This window comes from Heteronotia binoei, chromosome 6 (genome assembly GCF_032191835.1).
Source record: "Heteronotia binoei isolate CCM8104 ecotype False Entrance Well chromosome 6, APGP_CSIRO_Hbin_v1, whole genome shotgun sequence".
NCBI classification, from domain to species: domain Eukaryota; kingdom Metazoa; phylum Chordata; class Lepidosauria; order Squamata; family Gekkonidae; genus Heteronotia; species Heteronotia binoei.
In genome coordinates, this window is record NC_083228.1 from 79,844,566 (window position 1) to 79,863,409 (window position 18,844).

Genomic DNA, 18,844 nt, shown 5'->3' on the forward strand with positions numbered 1-18,844 from the left:
AGGCGGGGGTGCCTGCTGCCAGGCCTAACCTCCCTGCCACTGGGGTGGAGAGAGAACTTACCCTGAAAAAGATGTAGAGTTATCTGACATACAGCGATGTGTCTACATCAGTGCCCATGTCATCACATCTGGGATACTGGGGTGATGTTCTGTTATTTGGGCAAAAACTGTATAGTAGAAGCCAAATTTACCATACAGTTTTTGCTCAAATACCAGAGCATTGTTCCAGCATCCTGGACATGTCACTTTTGGGTCATGTGGGCACTGAAGTGGACATGTTGCTGTACATCAGATGGGTTTCCCTGATGCCCCTGGTAAGTCCCGCCCCCCTGTCCTCTGCTGATTGCCAGTAGGGACCTAGCAACCCTATCAGGTACACATGGGCCTAGTTTGTATTAGATAAGGATCATGGCATGCAGGGTTGAAAGGTCTTAAGTGCTCCCCTGCTCTGTTTTTCCAGCCTGAAACAGCACTGCCAGTCTGTGCAAGCAATAATTTTCATCAAATCAAGCTGAAATAGGTCACATTTGTGCCCAGCAATGAGCAGAGATCAATAATGCTCAGTCTGTCTATAAAATTATCTACTACTACTTTTTGGTTTTGTTTTTTAAAGAAATGGTAGATTCTGGCTGGTTTCTGATTTAGGAGGAAATCACAGAAAACATTAAACACAAAATGATCTGCAAATTACAGAGGCTTCACTGGGGTGCTAACGTTCAGGACTTTTTTTTTGTAGAAAAAGCCCAGCAGGAAGTAATTTGCATATTGACACCAAGCCAGTCAGAACTGTGTTCCTGTGTGTTCCTGCTAAAAAACAAAAACAAAAAAGAGCCCCGTTTATGTTAATATAGAACATGTTATGTTTGCCCTCATGAAGCAAATGGCAACTTTGAGGAGCTGTTCAGATTAGAAAAATTCCATGGTCCTGATCCTAATTGGGATCCTGTGCACCATCTGTTTAGGAGGAAAAGAAGCTTGGGGGCTCATGTACAGAATTCCCAACCGCTTATCTGGTTTGGCCCTGAATCCCGTTTCAAGTTATTCAAAACAAAGGCTTAAATTCCAAGGATGTTCCATTTGCTTGGAAAAAAAAGTGATAAAAACCTTCTGCTTGTCCTTGCTTAATGTCATTAGAAACTCTTGGCATCATTCTAGACATTCAAAAAGAAGCCAATTCTGCAGCTATGTCCCAAAAGAAAGCCAGCCATATAAGGAACCTCAAAACATATCTTAAAGTTTATCAAATAATACATTAATTAAAGCCAAAGTTAATTCCACAAGCAGAAGAAAGGCTTTCATCTGCATTTTCCCATGTTGAATAAAATGGAAAAATACACGTCTTACAGTGGCAAGATCAGTATTAGATGCAAGGCAAAGTCTTAAATACACTAAAACACTTCAGCCAGGTGGGTCTGACATGGCAGAAAGCGAACAAGATCACTGGGAAACTTATGGAGACACTTGGCAGCTCCATCATTTGGCACTTGGAAATTCAGACAGGCAGCTTCTTTAGGGGTGGTGAGTACCTAGCTTGCTGGGGGGAAAGTGTAGATGACTGGGGAAGGCAATGGCAAACCACCCCTTAAAAAAAGTCTGCTGTGAAAATGTCATGATGCGATGTCACCCCAGACTCAGAAATGACTGGTGCTTGCACAGGGGACTACCTTTACCTTTTTACACTTCTCAGCAGGGCCAGGACATCTGCCTTACTTTTTTGGGAGCAGCCTTAGGAGATGGGCAGTGGGAGATGGCAGTTTGGGTATAGGACCACATTCAGATCTGGGAGTAGGCTGTGTTTTTGCACCTCCCTTGCTTTGAGGACCACCATAAGGGGTCTTGAGGGTTCAGCCATCCATTGACATTCCCAGCTCAGGAGGTAGCAAGGGAACCAGGCACGGGCTCACACCAGAGTGGAACCCCTGGACTTGCTTCTACCACTACCACCAGCACCTTGTTTCTCTCTCTAGGTCCCAGCATTTGGTTTCTCTAATGCCCTCTTCACAGCCATGGACTGTGAGCCTACTGTAGCTTTAAAAATAAGTAGTTTCTCCATACACAAGGCAGCCCCATCAGGTTTGACTCAGTCTGTGGGAAGTGCGGTGATACAAGAATAGGATCATTCTTCAGCTCTCTGCTGGCCAATGTCCATTCAGGCACCCCCAGCCAGACCAAAGATGGGAATGAGGAAGAACTCTTGGTTCCTTGATAGAGCAGGACTAGAGAGAAGCTGTCTGCCCCATTAGTCAGATGGAGTGGATGAAAGAAAATCTTTTCAAACATATATCTGGACCAATATCATAATACAGCAGTCCCAGGTTGTCAACAGGCAGCAATCTCATTGTGATCACTTAGATGAATTGTAGATGTAAGGACAGCTCAACATTCAGTCTTTGCTCATAGTGGCATGTAGCAAAAGGTGATAGCTTGCTTGGGTCTTGGGTGTAATAAATGCTTAACTAAGGGAATGTATTACACCAACTACCTTGAAGGAATAGTTATGAGACCCTTCCTTAAGAAGCTCTTCCTGGACCCAAATGATTTTGATAGTTATTGGCAATGTGCAAAGATGCCCTCCTTGGGCAGGGTGCTCAAGATATGAAACTCCATGTGAGCCAGAGTTTCCTAAAGACCCCCATTAACTACTCACCAAGGACTGTGCACTATAAGTAGTCATCTGCAATGGACTCCTCGCAGTTAGCCAAATATTGCTAGGAATGGGGAGTTTTATCTTAGAGACTAACACAGAGCCATGCATAAGGCTTTGAATACACATTTCAAACATACAGTAACAGGCAGGAAGACTACTGTCCCAGTCAAGGATGAATGTTGGCTACCACATCAAAGAGACTTGGGATGACTTAGCCACTTCATTGCAACATGATCTTGTGAATATATTCTAGTGGCTACATAATAGGTTGTATCCTGCCAAATGCAAGTGCAGTGGCCCAGGACTGGTGATCCCTTTACCAGCCTTCAATCTGGTGCCATTGATGCCAGCATCAAGGGTTAAGAGCTTGGGAGTGCCTTAGCTGGCTCAGCCTGAGCCATGATACTGTGGCTTGCAGTGCTAGGTTCAAGTTCTCTGGGGAGCAGCCGGACCGGCCACCCATTAATTGAGAGATACTGATGACAACCCAACCCGCATACTGATGGCAACCCAGCCCATACCTCCTGGGTATAAACAATTTTTATTAGTAACATATGGTAGCAGAACTATATCTACAACTTATAAAAGCTTAAAATAAAAAAGAAACCTTTCTACCCCATATCTTACTTTTCCCCCACCCCTCCCCCCGTTACTTGACCCCCGCCAGTGTTATTTACTTAAAAAAAGCAAATATTAAAGGTACCCTTAACTATTTAAAAAAAACAAAAAACCCCCAAAAGTTATATTCTTATTTTAAAAACCTTAATCATTATCAAAGATTGTCCAATGTCCTTTTATTTTCCATTCTTTTTCTACGTATCTTCTGAATTTCTTCCACTCCAACTTAAAAAGTTCCAAATCATAGTCTCTTAGTTTTCTTGTTAATTTGTCCATTTCACTCCATGACATAACTTTTGTAATCCAATCCCATTTCTCTGGTATTTTTTCTTGCTTCCACAGCTGCGCATACAATGTCCTAGCAGCTGAGAGCAAGTACCATATTAAAGTTCTATCTTCTTTTGGAAATTTTTCCATTTGTAATCCCAGCAGAAAAGTCTCTGCCACTTTATTGAATTCATATCCCAAAATCTTAGAAATCTCTTGCTGAATCATCTGCCAAAACATTTTAGCCCTTTCACAAGTCCACCACATATGGTAGAAAGAACCTTCGTGCTTTTTACATTTCCAACACCTATCTGGCATCTTATTGTTCATCTTTGCTAATTTTTTTGGAGTCATATACCATCTATACATCATCTTAAAACAGTTTTCTTTAATGCTATGACATGTTGCGAGTTTCATAGAATTCTTCCACAGATATTCCCAAGATTCCATCTTTATTTCTTTGTTTACATTAATTGCCCATTTTATCATTTGAGATTTCACTACTTCATCTTCTGTAGACCATTGTAAAAGTAATTTGTATACTTTTGAAATTAATTTCTCACTATCTCCAAGCAGAACTCTTTCCATTTCTGTTTGCTCCTTCCTTATTCCTTCGGTTTTAATATCATTCTCCACCAAACTTTTTATTTGTTGCATTTGAAACCAATCATATTTGTAACTTAGTTCTTCTGCAGTTTTCAGTTCTATTTTTCCACTTTGTATTTTTAGTAACTGGTTGTATGATAGCCATTTTTCTTTGGCTGCTTTAGCCGTCATCTTTATCACTTCAGCTGGCACTATCCACAAAGGTCTCCTCTCATCACCATATTTCTTATACTTTATCCATACATTTAGTAGATTACTTCTTATATAATGGTGAGAGAAAAGGCCATCCATCTTCTTTTTTCCATAATATAAGTATGCATGCCAGCCGAATTTTTTTCCATGGCCTTCCAGCACTAAAAGTTTTTTATTTAACAACGTTATCCATTCTTTCATCCATACTAAACAAACTGCTTCATGATACAATTTCAAATCTGGTAATTGGAATCCACCTCTCTCTTTTGCATCTGTCAAGATTTTCATTTTAATCCTTGGTTTCTTCCCGGCCCACACAAATTCTGAAATTTTCCTTCGCCATTTATCAAACTGTTTAGCATCTTTCACAATAGGAATAGTTTGAAACAGATACATTATCCTTTGTAGAATATTCATTTTTATTGCAGCTATTCTGCCCAACAATGACAAATTGAGCTTGTTCCACTTTAGCATATCTTCCTCTATTCTACGCCATAGCTTCTCATAATTATTCTTGAACAAATCAATATTTTTCATTATTATTTCTACCCCTAGGTATTTTACCTTAGAGGTAACTTCACAGCCCGTCTTTGTAATTCTTGTAGTCTTTGTAATTCTTGTTGTCTATTTACCTGCATATTCTTGCACAAAATTTTTGATTTTTCTTTATTTATATAAAGTCCCGCCAACTCCCCAAACTCTTGTATTCTCATTAATAACAAAGGTGTAACTTGTATGGGATTTTGATTTATAAACATTATATCATCAGCAAATGCTCTGTACTTATAGGTATATCCTTTTATTTGTAACCCTTCTAAATCTTTTTCTTCTTGAATCTGCATCAATAAAATTTCAAGAGTCATTATGAACAACAATGGTGAAAGCGGGCAGCCTTGTCTAGTACCTTTGCTGATTTTCATTTCATCTGTAAGATCTGCATTAACACACAACCTTGCCCTTTGTTCAGAATATATTGCTTTTATCATTCTTATAAAACTTTCTCCAAGCTCCATCTTTTCCATCACTGCAAACATAAAGTCCCAGTTTAAATTATCAAATGCTTTCTCTGCATCCGCAAAAAATAATGCTACTTCTTTTTCTGGATGTCTTTCATAATATTCTACAATATTTACAACAGTTCTAATATTGTCTCTTATTTGTCTTTTGGGAAGAAAACCAGCTTGATCTTCCTTTATAAAATTTATCAAATGTAGTTTAAGTCGTTCTGCCAGAATTCTTGTAAATATTTTGTAATCATTATTCAAAAGCGAAATTGGTCTGTAATTTTTCACATTTGTGGCATCTCTATCTTCTTTAGGTATCAAAGAAATAATGGCTTCTTTCCACGTATTTGGTACATTCCCTTTGGTTCTTATTACATTCATCAGCTACTGCAATTTTGGTATTAATTCATCCTTAAAAGTTTTAAAGTATTTAGCTGTATATCCATCTGGCCCGGGAGCTTTGTCATTTTTCATCGTGTTGATTGCTGCTTCAATTTCTATTTTTCAATTGGATCATTCAAAACTTTTCTCAGATTTTCAGTTAGGGGTTCAATTTTTAATTTTTGTAGATATTAATCTATCTTTTCTCTCTTTACTTCAGCACCTTTAAACAGCTTGGCATAGTACTTAAAAATTCTCTTTTTTATTCCCTCTTGAGTAACTACTTCTCTTCCATCTATCACAATTCTACTAATTATTTTATTTTCTCTCTTTTTTTTCAATTGCCACGCCAAATACTTTCCCGTCTTATTTGCCCCTTCAAACGATTTCTGCTGAAGACTTTTCAGGTTCCATTCCACTTCTTTATTTAACAAATGTCTTAATTGAGTTTGTAATATTGAAATTTCCCTTAGAATTTTCTTTTTCCCTGGTCTTTTCCTCAGCTCCCCTTCTTTTTTCTTTATTTCATTTTGAATGTCCAATAATTGTTTTTATTTTTATTTATTTATTTATTTATTTTTATTTATTCGGGATTTATATCCCGCCCTTCCCCTTCCCTTTTCTTTTTTCCTTTTGTCTTTATTGTTCAGAGTAATCAACAACCCTCTCATTACTGCTTTATAAGCATCCCAGACCATCTGAAAGTCAATATCTTCTTTGTCATTCACTTGGAAATTTCTTTTTCTAGAAATGTCACTGTTTCTTTGCTCTGTAGCAAATCTTCATTCAGTCTCCATCTTCTCAATCTTTTGGACAATTTTGTAATCCACATTATTGGGTTATGATCAGCCCCAATTTTAGGTAGAATCTCTATCTTCCTTGTTATGAGGCCTAAGTCTCTAGTTCCCCACAGCATGTCAATTCTGGAAAAAGTCTTATGTCTTGTAGAATAAAAAGTATAGTCCCGCACTTCAGGATTGAACTTCCTCCACATATCTTCTAAATTTTTTTGTTTAACTAATTCAAAGAAAGACTTTGACAGTTTCCCTTCTTTCCCATCATTTTTTTCCCCTCCAGATCTATCCAATGAGTTCTCGACTGTTCCATTAAGATCTCCCATTAAGAGTATTTGATCGTAAGTCAACTCATCTAACTGTTGTGTAATGTCTTTAAAGAAAACATCCTTTGCACCGTTAGGTGCATATAGTCCCAATAACAACGTTTTTTCCCCACTTAATATTATCTCAACTGCTACAAATCTTCCATCTTTATCTTTAAATACTAACTTTGGCTCCAGTTCTTGTTTAATATAGAAAATTACTCCCCTTTTCTTCTGTTCAGCTAATGAAAAAAATTCCATTCCCAATTGTTTGTTCCATAAAAATTTATAATCCTTTTGTTTAATGTGTACTTCTTGCAAACAAATTATATTACAATTTTGCTTCTTGATCCAATGAAATGTTGCCCTTCTTTTTTGTGGTGAATTTAGTCCATTAACGTTCCAAGACAGTAATTTGTAATCCATCATGGTGCAAATTCTTTATTCTCTTAAAAAAATCTACTCAACTCTCGAGCGTTTGTAATTGTAACTCTCTTCCCCTGAAGTTCAAAGCTCAAACCTTCGGGTATTATCCATCTGAACCTTGTGCCATTGTCTTTCAATTTTTCTGTCAACTTTTTGTAAGTTTTCCTGTCGTTTATCACTTGTCTTGGCAGCTCCTTCATGATTCTCACTTTACTGCCTCCTACTATCAGTGACTTTTCAAAATTTTTGTTCATGATCCTTCCTACCATTTCCTTTGTCATATATCTTATAACAACATCTCTTGGTAAATTGTTTTTCTTGGCAAAAAGTGAATTAACTCTATACATGTAATCATACATATTTTTGGTCTCATCAGGGTCTTCATCTAAAAATTCTGCAATTATTTTTATTATATATCCTTTCAAATCACCCTTCTCTGCTTCAGGTACTCCTCTCAGACGTATCTGAGTTTCTATTAATTTGCAGTCGTGGATTGTCACTTTTTCTTGCATTTTCAACAAGGTGGTGTCATGTATTTTAACTTTCTCTTCCATCCCCTACACTTTCTTAGCTGTTTCCTCAGTTTTTATTTTGAGATCATCCACTTCTTTCTTAATCTCTGTAATAATTTCTTCCTTTAAATCATCTATCATTCTCTTAACTCCTTTTATTAATCTGGCTTCAATGGCATCCATTTGCTCCTGCATTTTCTCTAATGAAGGGGCCCTTTGTCGGGTCTGCTTGGGTTCAGACATTTAGGCAGAAAAAAACAAAAACAAAGGGATAGAAGGAATTAAAAAAAAATAAAAATACCAAAAATTTCAGTCTCACAAATTACACGTTTAACTACCAATTTCAAAAGATCTAAATTTACTCTTTTAATTAAACTTTATTCTATCTTCTTCTGAGCTTCCCAGGCCCAGATATAAATTTTTAAGATTTTTTCCCCTTTAAAAAAATGATGAAATTTTTGTCCTCACCAATTTGAAATCTGACAGTCAGGTTCAATAGAGTAGGACTTGCCCTTTCCAGCAAGCCCAATTTTGCTGGTTTCTGAGCCCCCAAAGTCAAGATATTTATCAAAGAAGTCTTTAAAATTTCCAAGATGGCGGCCGCGATTTTTTACTCCTTCTTCAAAAAAAAATTTCCTTTTAAACTCACCCTAGGAGCCCACAAATAATGTAGCCAATAGATCCTGTCTTACCCTTTTTCCAGTTGATTCTGTCAATTTTTAAAGTCCCAAATTCTTTTAAAAACAATATTTTAGATTTGACCTCCCAGCAATGGCTGCCGATGTTTCTCTATGGTATAGAGTAGGCTTTTTTCTTTACTGCTTCCTGCCTCTGTCACCATCAACTCTCATGGAGATCTCACAATACTTGACGTACTTCCTGTCTTGCTCAGTAGTGCTGCAGGTCTATTCCAATGTATTCCAGTGCGACGTGGCTGTTTTTTTTTCCCAAAACCGCAAATAGACTAAACAATGATTCCTTTTCACTTTTTAGCTGTTTTTAGCACTGCCCTTTATATTTAAACAATCCAAACTTCACCCCTTCCTTCTTCTTCTTGCAAGCTTCCTATTTTTCCTTTTTCCCACCTTTTAGTTTGTCCCTTTAAGCTATAAATAGCTCCGGAATGAAAAGAAAACTTCTGTACCTTTTTCTCCACTTATCCAAGTTTCCACTGGTCTTTCAAAGCTTTAGTTGTTTAGGAATGTCCAAGAAGGTTAGGCTCCTGGTGAGCTTATGTCAAATCAATGACTCTGAGAACTCTTGCAGACGTTGGCTATGCAAACTCCACGAGACCCCTCAAAGCCTCAAAGAAGTCCCCTCCAGGGCTTCTTTTCAGCCAAGGTAAGTCTCTTTTCAAAGTTTCTGTGCAAGTCTTGGACCTTTCTCTCACTGAGAAAAGTAGGCAGTAGGCATTAATTTGCCCTCTACTACCCCGAACAAGAGTTTCAGCCTGCTCCCGTTATGAGGGACAGCTCAGCTCGGCATTTTCCTTCCCCGGAAGTCCCCAACCCAGCCCATACCTTCTGACCATCTGGGCAAGGGGGTGCATAGAGATATTAAACAACATTGGGGAAAGAACTGCCCCCTGGGGCATCTCATAAATAAGTGGGTGTCTCTGGGACAACATTTCCCCAATTGCTACCCTTTGTCCCCAACCTTGGAGGAAAGAGGAGAGCCACTGTAAGGCAGACCCCTGTATTCCCGCATTGGCAAGATGGCTAGACAGCAGCTGGTGATTGACTGTATCGAATGTAGCCAGCAGGTCTAATAGGAGCAGTACTGTCAAGCCGCCTTGATCCAGATGTCTCAGGAGGTCATCCATGAGGGCAACCAGCACCATCTCCATCCTGTGGCCTGGGCGGAAGCCGGACTGGAATGGGTCCAGTTTGGAAGCATCTGCCAGGAAACCCTGTAACTGTGTTGCCACCACCCTCTCTATAATCTTAAACTCTATAATTAACTTTCCTCGAGAGGCATGAACTGGTCACAGTTGTCAAGTCAGGATGGACTAATGTAATGCACTTTGGGTGGCTCTGACCACAGTTCAAAAGCTTAATCTAGTTTAAAATAACCAGGTGTAAGCTTCAGACACCACATCTCTCCAGTCTGGAAAGATCTGCACTGGCTTCCAGTTTTCTTCTGCACACAATTAAAAGTGCTGCTTGTTACTGATACCAATTCAAAGTGCAGGTTATTACTGTATCGATTGTTCTTGAAGGATCACATCCTCCCCTATGAGCCTGCTTGACAGTTAAGATTTTCAGAGGCCATACTGTGTATGCCCTCACTTCAGAGGTGGCACCAGAGATAGGATCTCTTCTATTGTGGCATCATGCCTCTGGAATGCCTTCTTCACTGAGGGTCAACCGTTAACAAATATACTGTCCTTTAGCACCAAGCAAAACCATTTTTATTGTTCCACACCTACAGATAATTATTTCCCCCGGCCATAAAGTTTTTTTTTTTAATCTGTGAAGGTTTACTAATGGTTTAAGATGGCTTCAACTTCTTTTACTTTTAGGGAACTTTTAGAAGTTCATGTATTATCTGCTTTTAATGGCAGTTACTCTTGTTCTGACATTTTTTAATGCTGATAGTTTTTGCACAGTTTTCTTGTTTTATTGACAGTAGGTTACAATATTGTAAATAGGTAGGTAGGCAGATGATAGTGCCTCAGCAGTAGTTTATTGATCAGGAAAGTTTCTATAGTTGGTATTCTCAACCTCTATTTATGGTATTCTTCTCATGCTGGAACACCCCCCAAAATGTCCTTAATGGAAACTTGGTGTTTGAGTTTTGTTGATTGGCCTGTATGAGTCTTGGGAATAACTTCTCTGATCTACAAGCAAAAGGCTTTTTTGCTATTGTTTAAACTTCCCTTGGCTCAGTTGCTTCATAGGCATATTGGTTTAGGGTGCCCTTTTTGCTACTGCTCCCTGTTTTGATGTCCATGTGTTTATTGGAGTGTCTGTATTTGTTCTGGGGGTAAGGATTGATGTACAGAGTATCCTGATGCTATCCTTTGAGTCTTTACTAATAATACTTTGAGTCTCTGCAACATTTGCATATAACTAAGATTGTTCAAAGCCAACTAATCCAATGAGGCAGAAATGACCAAGCACCCTTTTCACAGTAAGCCTTCTCCCTCCCCCTATTTTCCTCATCTCTTCTTGTATGAAATTTCCTCCAAGATCTGCACAGGAAAAACAAGGCAGTCTTGTTGCTTCATTGTGCTTCCTTCCATCACACTTTCAAAAGGGACATTGCTTAGTTTCCTTAGTTACCTTGGTAAAGATGTATGTTAAAAAAACAGGTATCTGTTCATGTTACTGTTGTCTTTGAAAACCAGTCATATAATCACATGGGATATGTGTATGGATGTTTCAAAATCTGCTATTTGCAGTGAATTGCTAGAATCATAGATGCTTTAGTGCAGAAACTCAGAAAATGCTGGATTGCCAGCAGGAGTTATTTACTAAGGAGATGGCCAGGAGAAACCTCTGTGTTCCAAAACTGACTATATGTGGAAACCTGAAGTCTATGGAGGGTGTATAATACCTGAAAAAGATTGAAAGGCTAGGGAAGGGGGAGGATGTGGAAGGGGGGAAGGGAGGGAGCAGGGAGGAGCAAAACAGCCAAGAGAAAAAACAGTACAGTCCCTTAGAGTCTCAAATGTATTACAAGGGGTTCTGTGCAAAGGCAGTCTCAGTGCCAAGAAAATAATATGAAGGATTTCTGCTACTGGGATGGTTAAATGTGGTGAGTAGGATCTTTTGTTGTCTTGGCTTGCCACTGTGTTTTGGTGCAAGGGTGTGGTGTGGAGTTTTTTGGTCTCATTACTATTATGTATTTTGGGCTAATAGCTTCTTGTGGCTCTTTTTCACATACTAAATCTTTATTGGCATATTCTTTCCATGCACAAGGTGATGAAAGTGGACAGGGTAAACGGTTTGTGGGAAGGCAGAGCAGACTGGATAATGAAGTGCTGATTCCTCTCAAATACACTGCAAAGATTTTTGCTGAGCTCTTTCCCTTCTGGAGGGAAGCTAATGACTGAGCTGCTCTCTGTGTTGGATGCTCTGCTTTTATTATATATAATGTAGAAAAATTCAAACTACAACATCTTTTCAGCTTCAGGCATGGGGGGGAGAGGGGTGGGAAGAATGAGCTGCGTAAACTACTGGTGCCAAATTCTGGCATGTATGAAACATTGTTATGGAGCAAATTAATCCTTTCCACATTCCTGTGTACAATCCTTTCCCAATCACCTACTGCCACAATAGCTGTGTTAGAGTAATTACTGTAACTGTTCAAATGGCAGGCTGATCATAGAAATGAGGAGCTATCCATTGTGCTGATCATCAAGACATATTGCAGTGTATCTGCCATGTACAAGAAATATGGGGAAATGAGCACTTGATGTGCCCATTTGTTCCAAACAAAACTAAAGATTTATAATTAAGAAGGCCCTTTCAATCTATGTAACAACCTTTATTTTGACATATTTGCTTTTCCTTAATTTGAGACTCAGACTTCCCTTTGCTATAAAGATTAAAGGTATACACACACAGATATGTCTAATATAAAAATATAGATAGCTTAAATGTCCAATATTTTTCCTGGGGGTATTAATCCTGAATATAATGTAATAAAGATTTACATTTTGGCCTGCTCATGAGAAAATCAGGGACTGATTTAACATTATATTCAAATTAGGATGCTATTATACCCTTGAGAGGCAAGTGCTAAACAGAGATGATGAAAAAAGAAAATGATGCTTTAAGAAGATAATTTAAATCTGGGACCTTGGGTTGCAGGAGTATATTTTGTAAACAACCAGATAATTTTCCCTTTCCAGTATGATTCCCTCATGCCATCTTTCCCCATCTTTCCCTTTTTATTATGGGAACAGAAAGGCTATTATTGGAGCGCCCAGTTTAAATAGTGAGAAGATTGGTAGTTATTTAATAGCATCCCTGCATCCTATACTAAAGAAATAGAACTGACATAATTATGAATCTGCAATGTAAGAATACAGCATGAGTCCATAAAGAATTCTATATTGTCATAAATTATTTAAAATGGAAAATACTTACAAATCTTTATCTAAATAATTTCCCAGGAATTCCAAATTAATATTACAAAGCTGTTTTTTTCATAGTGTTTCTTATCGTGAACACCAAGTTAAAATGTTCCTTTTCCCTATTCCATTTTTCTTACAATTTTTCAGCAAAACCCAACAGTTTTAGGAGTTACTTTGTGTACTTGATGGGGGGGGGAGAGAAGAGGGCAGTTAAACTACATCTTTAATATACTGTGTGTAAAAATAACAATGGAAAACAAATTATTAAATGTTTTGATTAAACTGATGCTGAAATATAAGATAAAGGTTGAGAAAAAGCATATAAAGAAATTCTAAATCTTTCTGCCTTGCTATTTGCTGTTTTGTCCTTATGGCCAGGCATAATGAAGTCAGGTTTTAGACACAAGAACAGAGTTGGCCTCCTGCATGCTACTATCAACATGCCCTAGCACCTTGAAAAATTGTAATTTAATTTAGATAATTTAATGTAATTCTGTAGCATGCAATGGAAAACCATTGTTAAATATTTGTACTGCACATTCCTCCCAGTAGTGCAAAAGCCATTAGTGCAATCCTAAACAGAGATAAACCCTTCTAAGTCCATTGAAGTCAAAGGGCTTAGAAAGATGTGACTGTATTTAGGATTGCCATGTTAAGACCATGGCATAACTGACCCAATCAACAAGCAAAACAATAGACAATGTCTTCAAGCAATTCTGGTCCAACATTATACTGATTATACCAAAGTGGTTCTCCCATGGAAAGGTCTGTATCAATTCCTCAATGCTGTGCTGTAATTCTAGAATTAGGATTTTCAAACCGTGTCATAAGTGTTCCTACAGAGGTGCTGGTGAAGATCCAAAATCTTTCTTGACTCTGTCAGTCCATAATGAACATATTGTTGCTAGATAAGGGGAGACAGATGAATATTGGAGTAATGGTAGAGAAGCCATAACTGGTAACTAGCAAGGAAGCTATTAATGTATACAGGAAACAATATTATGAGAAAAATCATAAATATATAATTCTGATTTTTTTAAAAATATTACCTTTAGCCTGGGATGCTGGTAAGGGAAATTACTATTTGAAATTTAAAAAGTTTACCTTAAGTCTGGAATGCTGGTACCGTAGGTTAAACTTTATGAATGCTCATTTTACAGGCACAAGCAGATGAGCACAAACAGATGCATCTGGATCATATTCTGGAATCAGTTAACTCTAGAACAGAACTATGAATAACATTTGTTCCCATCTACTCTAGTGGGACTGCAGGATAGAGATTGACCTACTGATCCTGAAAGAACAAAGCAGGAGTCAAGTATCACCTTTAAAACCAACAAAGTTTAATTCAGAATGTAAGCTTTCATGTGCTAGAAGCACACTTCATCAGACAATAGGATGGAATGGTAAGAACAAAGAAAAAGTGGGCAGTGAATTAGTATGCGAAATCATGGAAATGTTTTTTAGCAGATTAAAAGAATCAAAAGTTAGGGTCTGGTGATTGCTAGTTTGGGTTGACTGGGCTAAAACAACAAACACAAGGCAATAAATGTAAGAATAGCAGATTGATGTCTATGTCACTACTATCCTGTGACTTGCAATAAATAAGAGTTTGTTGTAATGTTAGCTCTGGGTTAAAAAGAGGACGTAAGTTCATTCTAATTTGCTATTAGAAAAAAAGAATACATTAAAATATAGTGGAAGATGAGTTAGTATATATAATAAGATAAACAGCCAATATCCATTATTTGAGTATGTCAATACAAAAAACATTATTCTGATACACTATTCTAAAAGAGAAATACATTGGAAAGCTGTGGACTTTCACCAAGCTATACTTGATGAAAGTGGGTTTAGTATATGTAATGAGATAAAAAACCAATGTCCCTGTTCAGTCCTGGAGAGGTGTTTGTTCCAGGTTTCATAATAATTTGTAATTCAGAATTTTCCCTCTCCATTCTGTTCTTGAAGTTTCTTTGCAGCAACACAATGGAGAGGGAAATCTCCCCTGATCCTGCTAGCCCATGATGAACATCTTGATTGGATCAACAAACAGTATATGACCAGTTCCTCCCACATTAGCATGGGTCACTGTATGCCTCTCCATTTATTCTTTTAGGCACAAGGAGCAAAGCCAAGATGTATTTGCTAATCATAAGATAGATATTTCATTTCATAGCTTCCTGTTTCAGTGAGATTTGCTGAGATAAAGTTTTTGGCCCAGAGTAATTGTCTTCAGGTCTTCTTATGGAAGTACTCTCAAATATGTGTTCTCCTGTTTTGTAGGTCCTGATGTAACAAGACACCATGGAATTAAAAAGAGGGAAAACCTTCATAAAATCTAGCATGCATCTAACGCATGACAGGTTACCGTTGGTGGGCTTGAGTCCTAGAGAGAAGGGCAATGTGGGAACAGACAGAAAGGAAGAGATCAGTTCTGAATTTGAAGTCCAAAAAGCAAGTTTTGCTGCAGATGAAAATGACAGAATATCCAACAGATCCACAAAGACAGGAATTAATGACAGCAACCTGTTACTTCCACAATCTTTCTACAAACCTGTTCGGAAAAGCAAAACCCATGACTGTGTTCTAAGCATGGACAAAACTGAAGACTACAGCCATGGCAACAAAATCTTGGAGGAGGTGACAGCAGCTCCTGGGAGAAATAAAGGGCGACTCATCAACAGTGCCAGCTTTTCTGGGCTAGGGAACACTCAACATTCAAGTGGCAAGAAAGAATCTGTGGTCAGCTCAAGCCATTTTTTGAGTGGCAGTCACCAAATGATTGATTACAGAAACTTTGTGCCACAGATGCCCTTTGTGCCAGCTGTTGCAAAAAGTCTCCCTAGGAAGAGGATTTCCCTGAAGCGATCAAAAAAAGGTTTCCGGGACATATTTCACATTAAAAAAAACAAACCAGAGAATCTTGCCTTGTTGTCAGAAAAGCAAAAAAGGCTACCATTTCCAGGGGGCAAGACAGAACTGGCAGGCAGGTTGACTAAATATTTCTTCAAAGCTGGAGAAAACTTTTCTGCTGACTGTTTGGCGCAAGACTTTTCTGATGGTGAGATGCTGTCAGAGTCCTCCTATGAGTACTCCAGTGCTCTGTGTGAGGATATTGCTTCCTTAAAGAGCTTTGATTCTCTCACTGGATGTGGAGAGATTTTTGCAGATGAGAGCTCTGCTCATATGGAACTAGAGGTCAGCAAAGAAATCTTGCTGAGGCAATCTCAACAGAAAGAGAACCCTGCCACAGGATCCTTTCAAGGGGGAGTGGAACAGCTTGCATCACCAGCACAAAATGAAGCAGCCGATTTTGCAAAACTTTGGGACAACATCAACAAATCCGTGCAACTGCATCAGAAGATGCTATTTGATAGGCAGCTACTAAAAATACCCAGTAGTGAGTTGGGAAAGTCAACAACGGAGACTGATACCTCTGTATCTGACCCACTTTCTTCCCCTGACTCTTCCAAAGAAAGTTCCATAAATACAGGGACACCAAAGAGTGACAACCAGGAATCTATGTCCACCAGTGATGAAGGATACTATGATTCATTTTCTCCTGGACAAGATGATGAAATAAGGGAAGATCAATCTCCTGAAGTACCAGGTAGATTTCCAAGAGACAGTTATAGTGGGGATGCCCTTTATGAGCTATTCTATGATCCTAATGAAGCCCAAATCAGCCCAGTACCAGATGATGACATATGCATGTCTGAAAGCATTTCAGAAAAAGCCATTGAAATACCATTGTCCATTTACAGCTTTCATGTAGGGTCAGAAGAAAACATGGCTTCTCAACCAGCTGTTGACATCATTAGTCAGGGGTTTCTTCACAGTACATGGAAAGGCAAAGAATGCTTGCTTAAACTCTGTGATACAGAGCTCTCGCTGACCATGGGGATTATCAACTGGCTGCGGAAAAATCCAGGACTGGTTTCCCCCCAAGACTTTCCCAAGAGTACTCAGTCCCAGCAGGTGAAGGACAGTGAGCCAATGCTCTCTAGACCCAGCATGGGCCTGAGCATGAATGAAGCAGCTCTGGGGGGAAATAAACACAGTATTGAGGTATCTGTAGCTAACAGTGAAAATGGAGGCCAGATGTATTCCACAGAGATAACTGAAAATCAAGAAACTGATCCTGTTTCATTTACCACAGCTCAAGAATGTTCCAGGCTCATAACAGATAACAGTGCATCATGCAGCCTGCAGAGATTGGATGATAGTTGGGATGACTTACTCACAAGCTCATCAGAAATGGAGAAGACATCTCTCTTAGAAGAATGTATAAATCCCAGCACTCAAGTGCTATCCCTAGAAGTACTGAATCCAAATTGCCAAACAAATGGTAATACTTTGATATTGGATAATCATGATGCAGAATCATGTTCTTCTTATATGACTGCTGCAACCTCCCCAGATTCACTTGAGATGGGAGATGAAAGTGAAACAAAGGATCAACCCTGGTCTATTGCATATGATAAGCCAATTGAACCTCTGAATTTCAGCCATTCCCAAAGTCACATGATGAGTCTGATGCCAAGGGACAGTGATACTGGCATGGGGCAGCTTTTGGAACATTGTGTCACTCAGGTTGCTTCCCTAAAGATCAGTTGTGAAAATAAGCACTTGGAAGACAAGCCCATTGGGAATGAAATGAGTGAACAAGCCACTGTGAAGGTTCAATTGAGAAATCAGCTGCCTTTGCAAAGTGAATGTATCTGCATTGCTTCAAGTCCCAAAGATCCTCCTATCTATTATCCAAGTGAATATAATGTGAAGACAAACATCAGTGCTAGCCCTCTTTATCCTCAAAATCAAAAAGAAGGCCCAATTAATTCTGGAGATCAGAAAAACTCAAGTATCCCAAATTCTGTGGGTCCAATTGCAAAAAACAAGCTAACCTTTGAATATGCACAGTTGAATAATCAAGCCCTGTCTTATATCAAGGATTTCAGGTTTGAACTCAACACTCCAAACTCAACTGCCATGGCTCACCTTTTCAGACCCACATTTTTACCACTCTTCAGCTCCATTTGTTCCAACACATCCTGTAGCCTTTCACAGTCTCTCAGCAGAAGGACCAGTTCACTGGAGAAACATTCCCAAGATGATACTACTACAGTGAGTAGCACACCTTCATGTGATTACTCCCAATTCCAATGGAAAGTATTGCCACAGGTGGCCACTGTGTCACTTCCAGGGGATGCTACCAAAGAGAAAGCTGTGACTGAGAAGAATTATGAATGACTTGCTGTCATATGGTGAGTCTGAAATTGTATTTATTGATATGTTTATTAGTTTATTAGGCTCAGGGCTGATTACAAAGATTGCAAACATACAGCAGAAATCATTTACAAACTTTCAACAAACATTTAAACTTCCCACAATACTGCCTTCATAGAATGTTCTCCTGAAATGTTCAATTGTACCCAGTTTGTGGAATCATACTAGTGTGGGAGCCATCCTGACCTTATCAGGTAGGTCATACCACCAGATGGGGCCCACCACAGAGAAAGCTAGGCTATGAGCAGCCACTTATAAATTTGATCTTAACTGACTTGCAAGGCAATATTTTTCAAAAGGCCTTGCTGTCGTGAACTGAAGCTGCATGGTCTAAATCTTCAGATTATTTTCTGCAGCTTTTTTTTTTACATTACTGCTGATACTTGCATAAGCACCTGAGCATACTTTGAGGCACACCCAGACCACAACAAAGCCTGACCACAGCCTAAGATGAAGGCCAGTGTATTATTTTACAATATATGAATGGCAGTGTGAGAGTTTTCTACCACATGAACACAGATCATAGCGCTGATACATGCACAGACTCTCAGTTGCACATACCCACTGCAGAACACACACTTGAGTGATGCCTTTCATGTTATCAAATACATATTTCGCTTCTTGGAGAAAAATGTCATGATTTTGGATCATTCCCAGCCATCAGTGCAAGAGGCAAGGCACTTGGCCTCCTACACCCACACCATCACAAACAGGCAGGTC

At 38.8% G+C, this 18,844-nt stretch overlaps 2 protein-coding genes across 2 annotated transcripts in view; both read left to right on the forward strand.

The window, feature by feature from the left end:
- The window catches only part of PARL (presenilin associated rhomboid like), a 530,597-nt gene that overhangs the window by 181,351 nt on the left and 330,402 nt on the right, over nucleotides 1-18,844 (forward strand). The gene's annotated exons all lie outside the window — the stretch shown is intronic.
- AMER3 (APC membrane recruitment protein 3) lies at nucleotides 11,434-18,119 on the forward strand. The gene is made up of 2 exons (XM_060241898.1): nucleotides 11,434-11,511; nucleotides 15,122-18,119. Exon 2 carries the CDS (start codon nucleotides 15,143-15,145, stop codon nucleotides 18,086-18,088), a length of 2,946 nt encoding a protein of 981 aa, XP_060097881.1. The 5' UTR covers nucleotides 11,434-11,511; nucleotides 15,122-15,142; the 3' UTR covers nucleotides 18,089-18,119.

Excerpts from the sequence above, each read along its gene's own strand:
- AMER3 (XM_060241898.1), top strand. The coding sequence starts at position 15,143 with ATGGAATTAAAAAGAGGGAAAACCTTCATAAAATCTAGCATGCATCTA.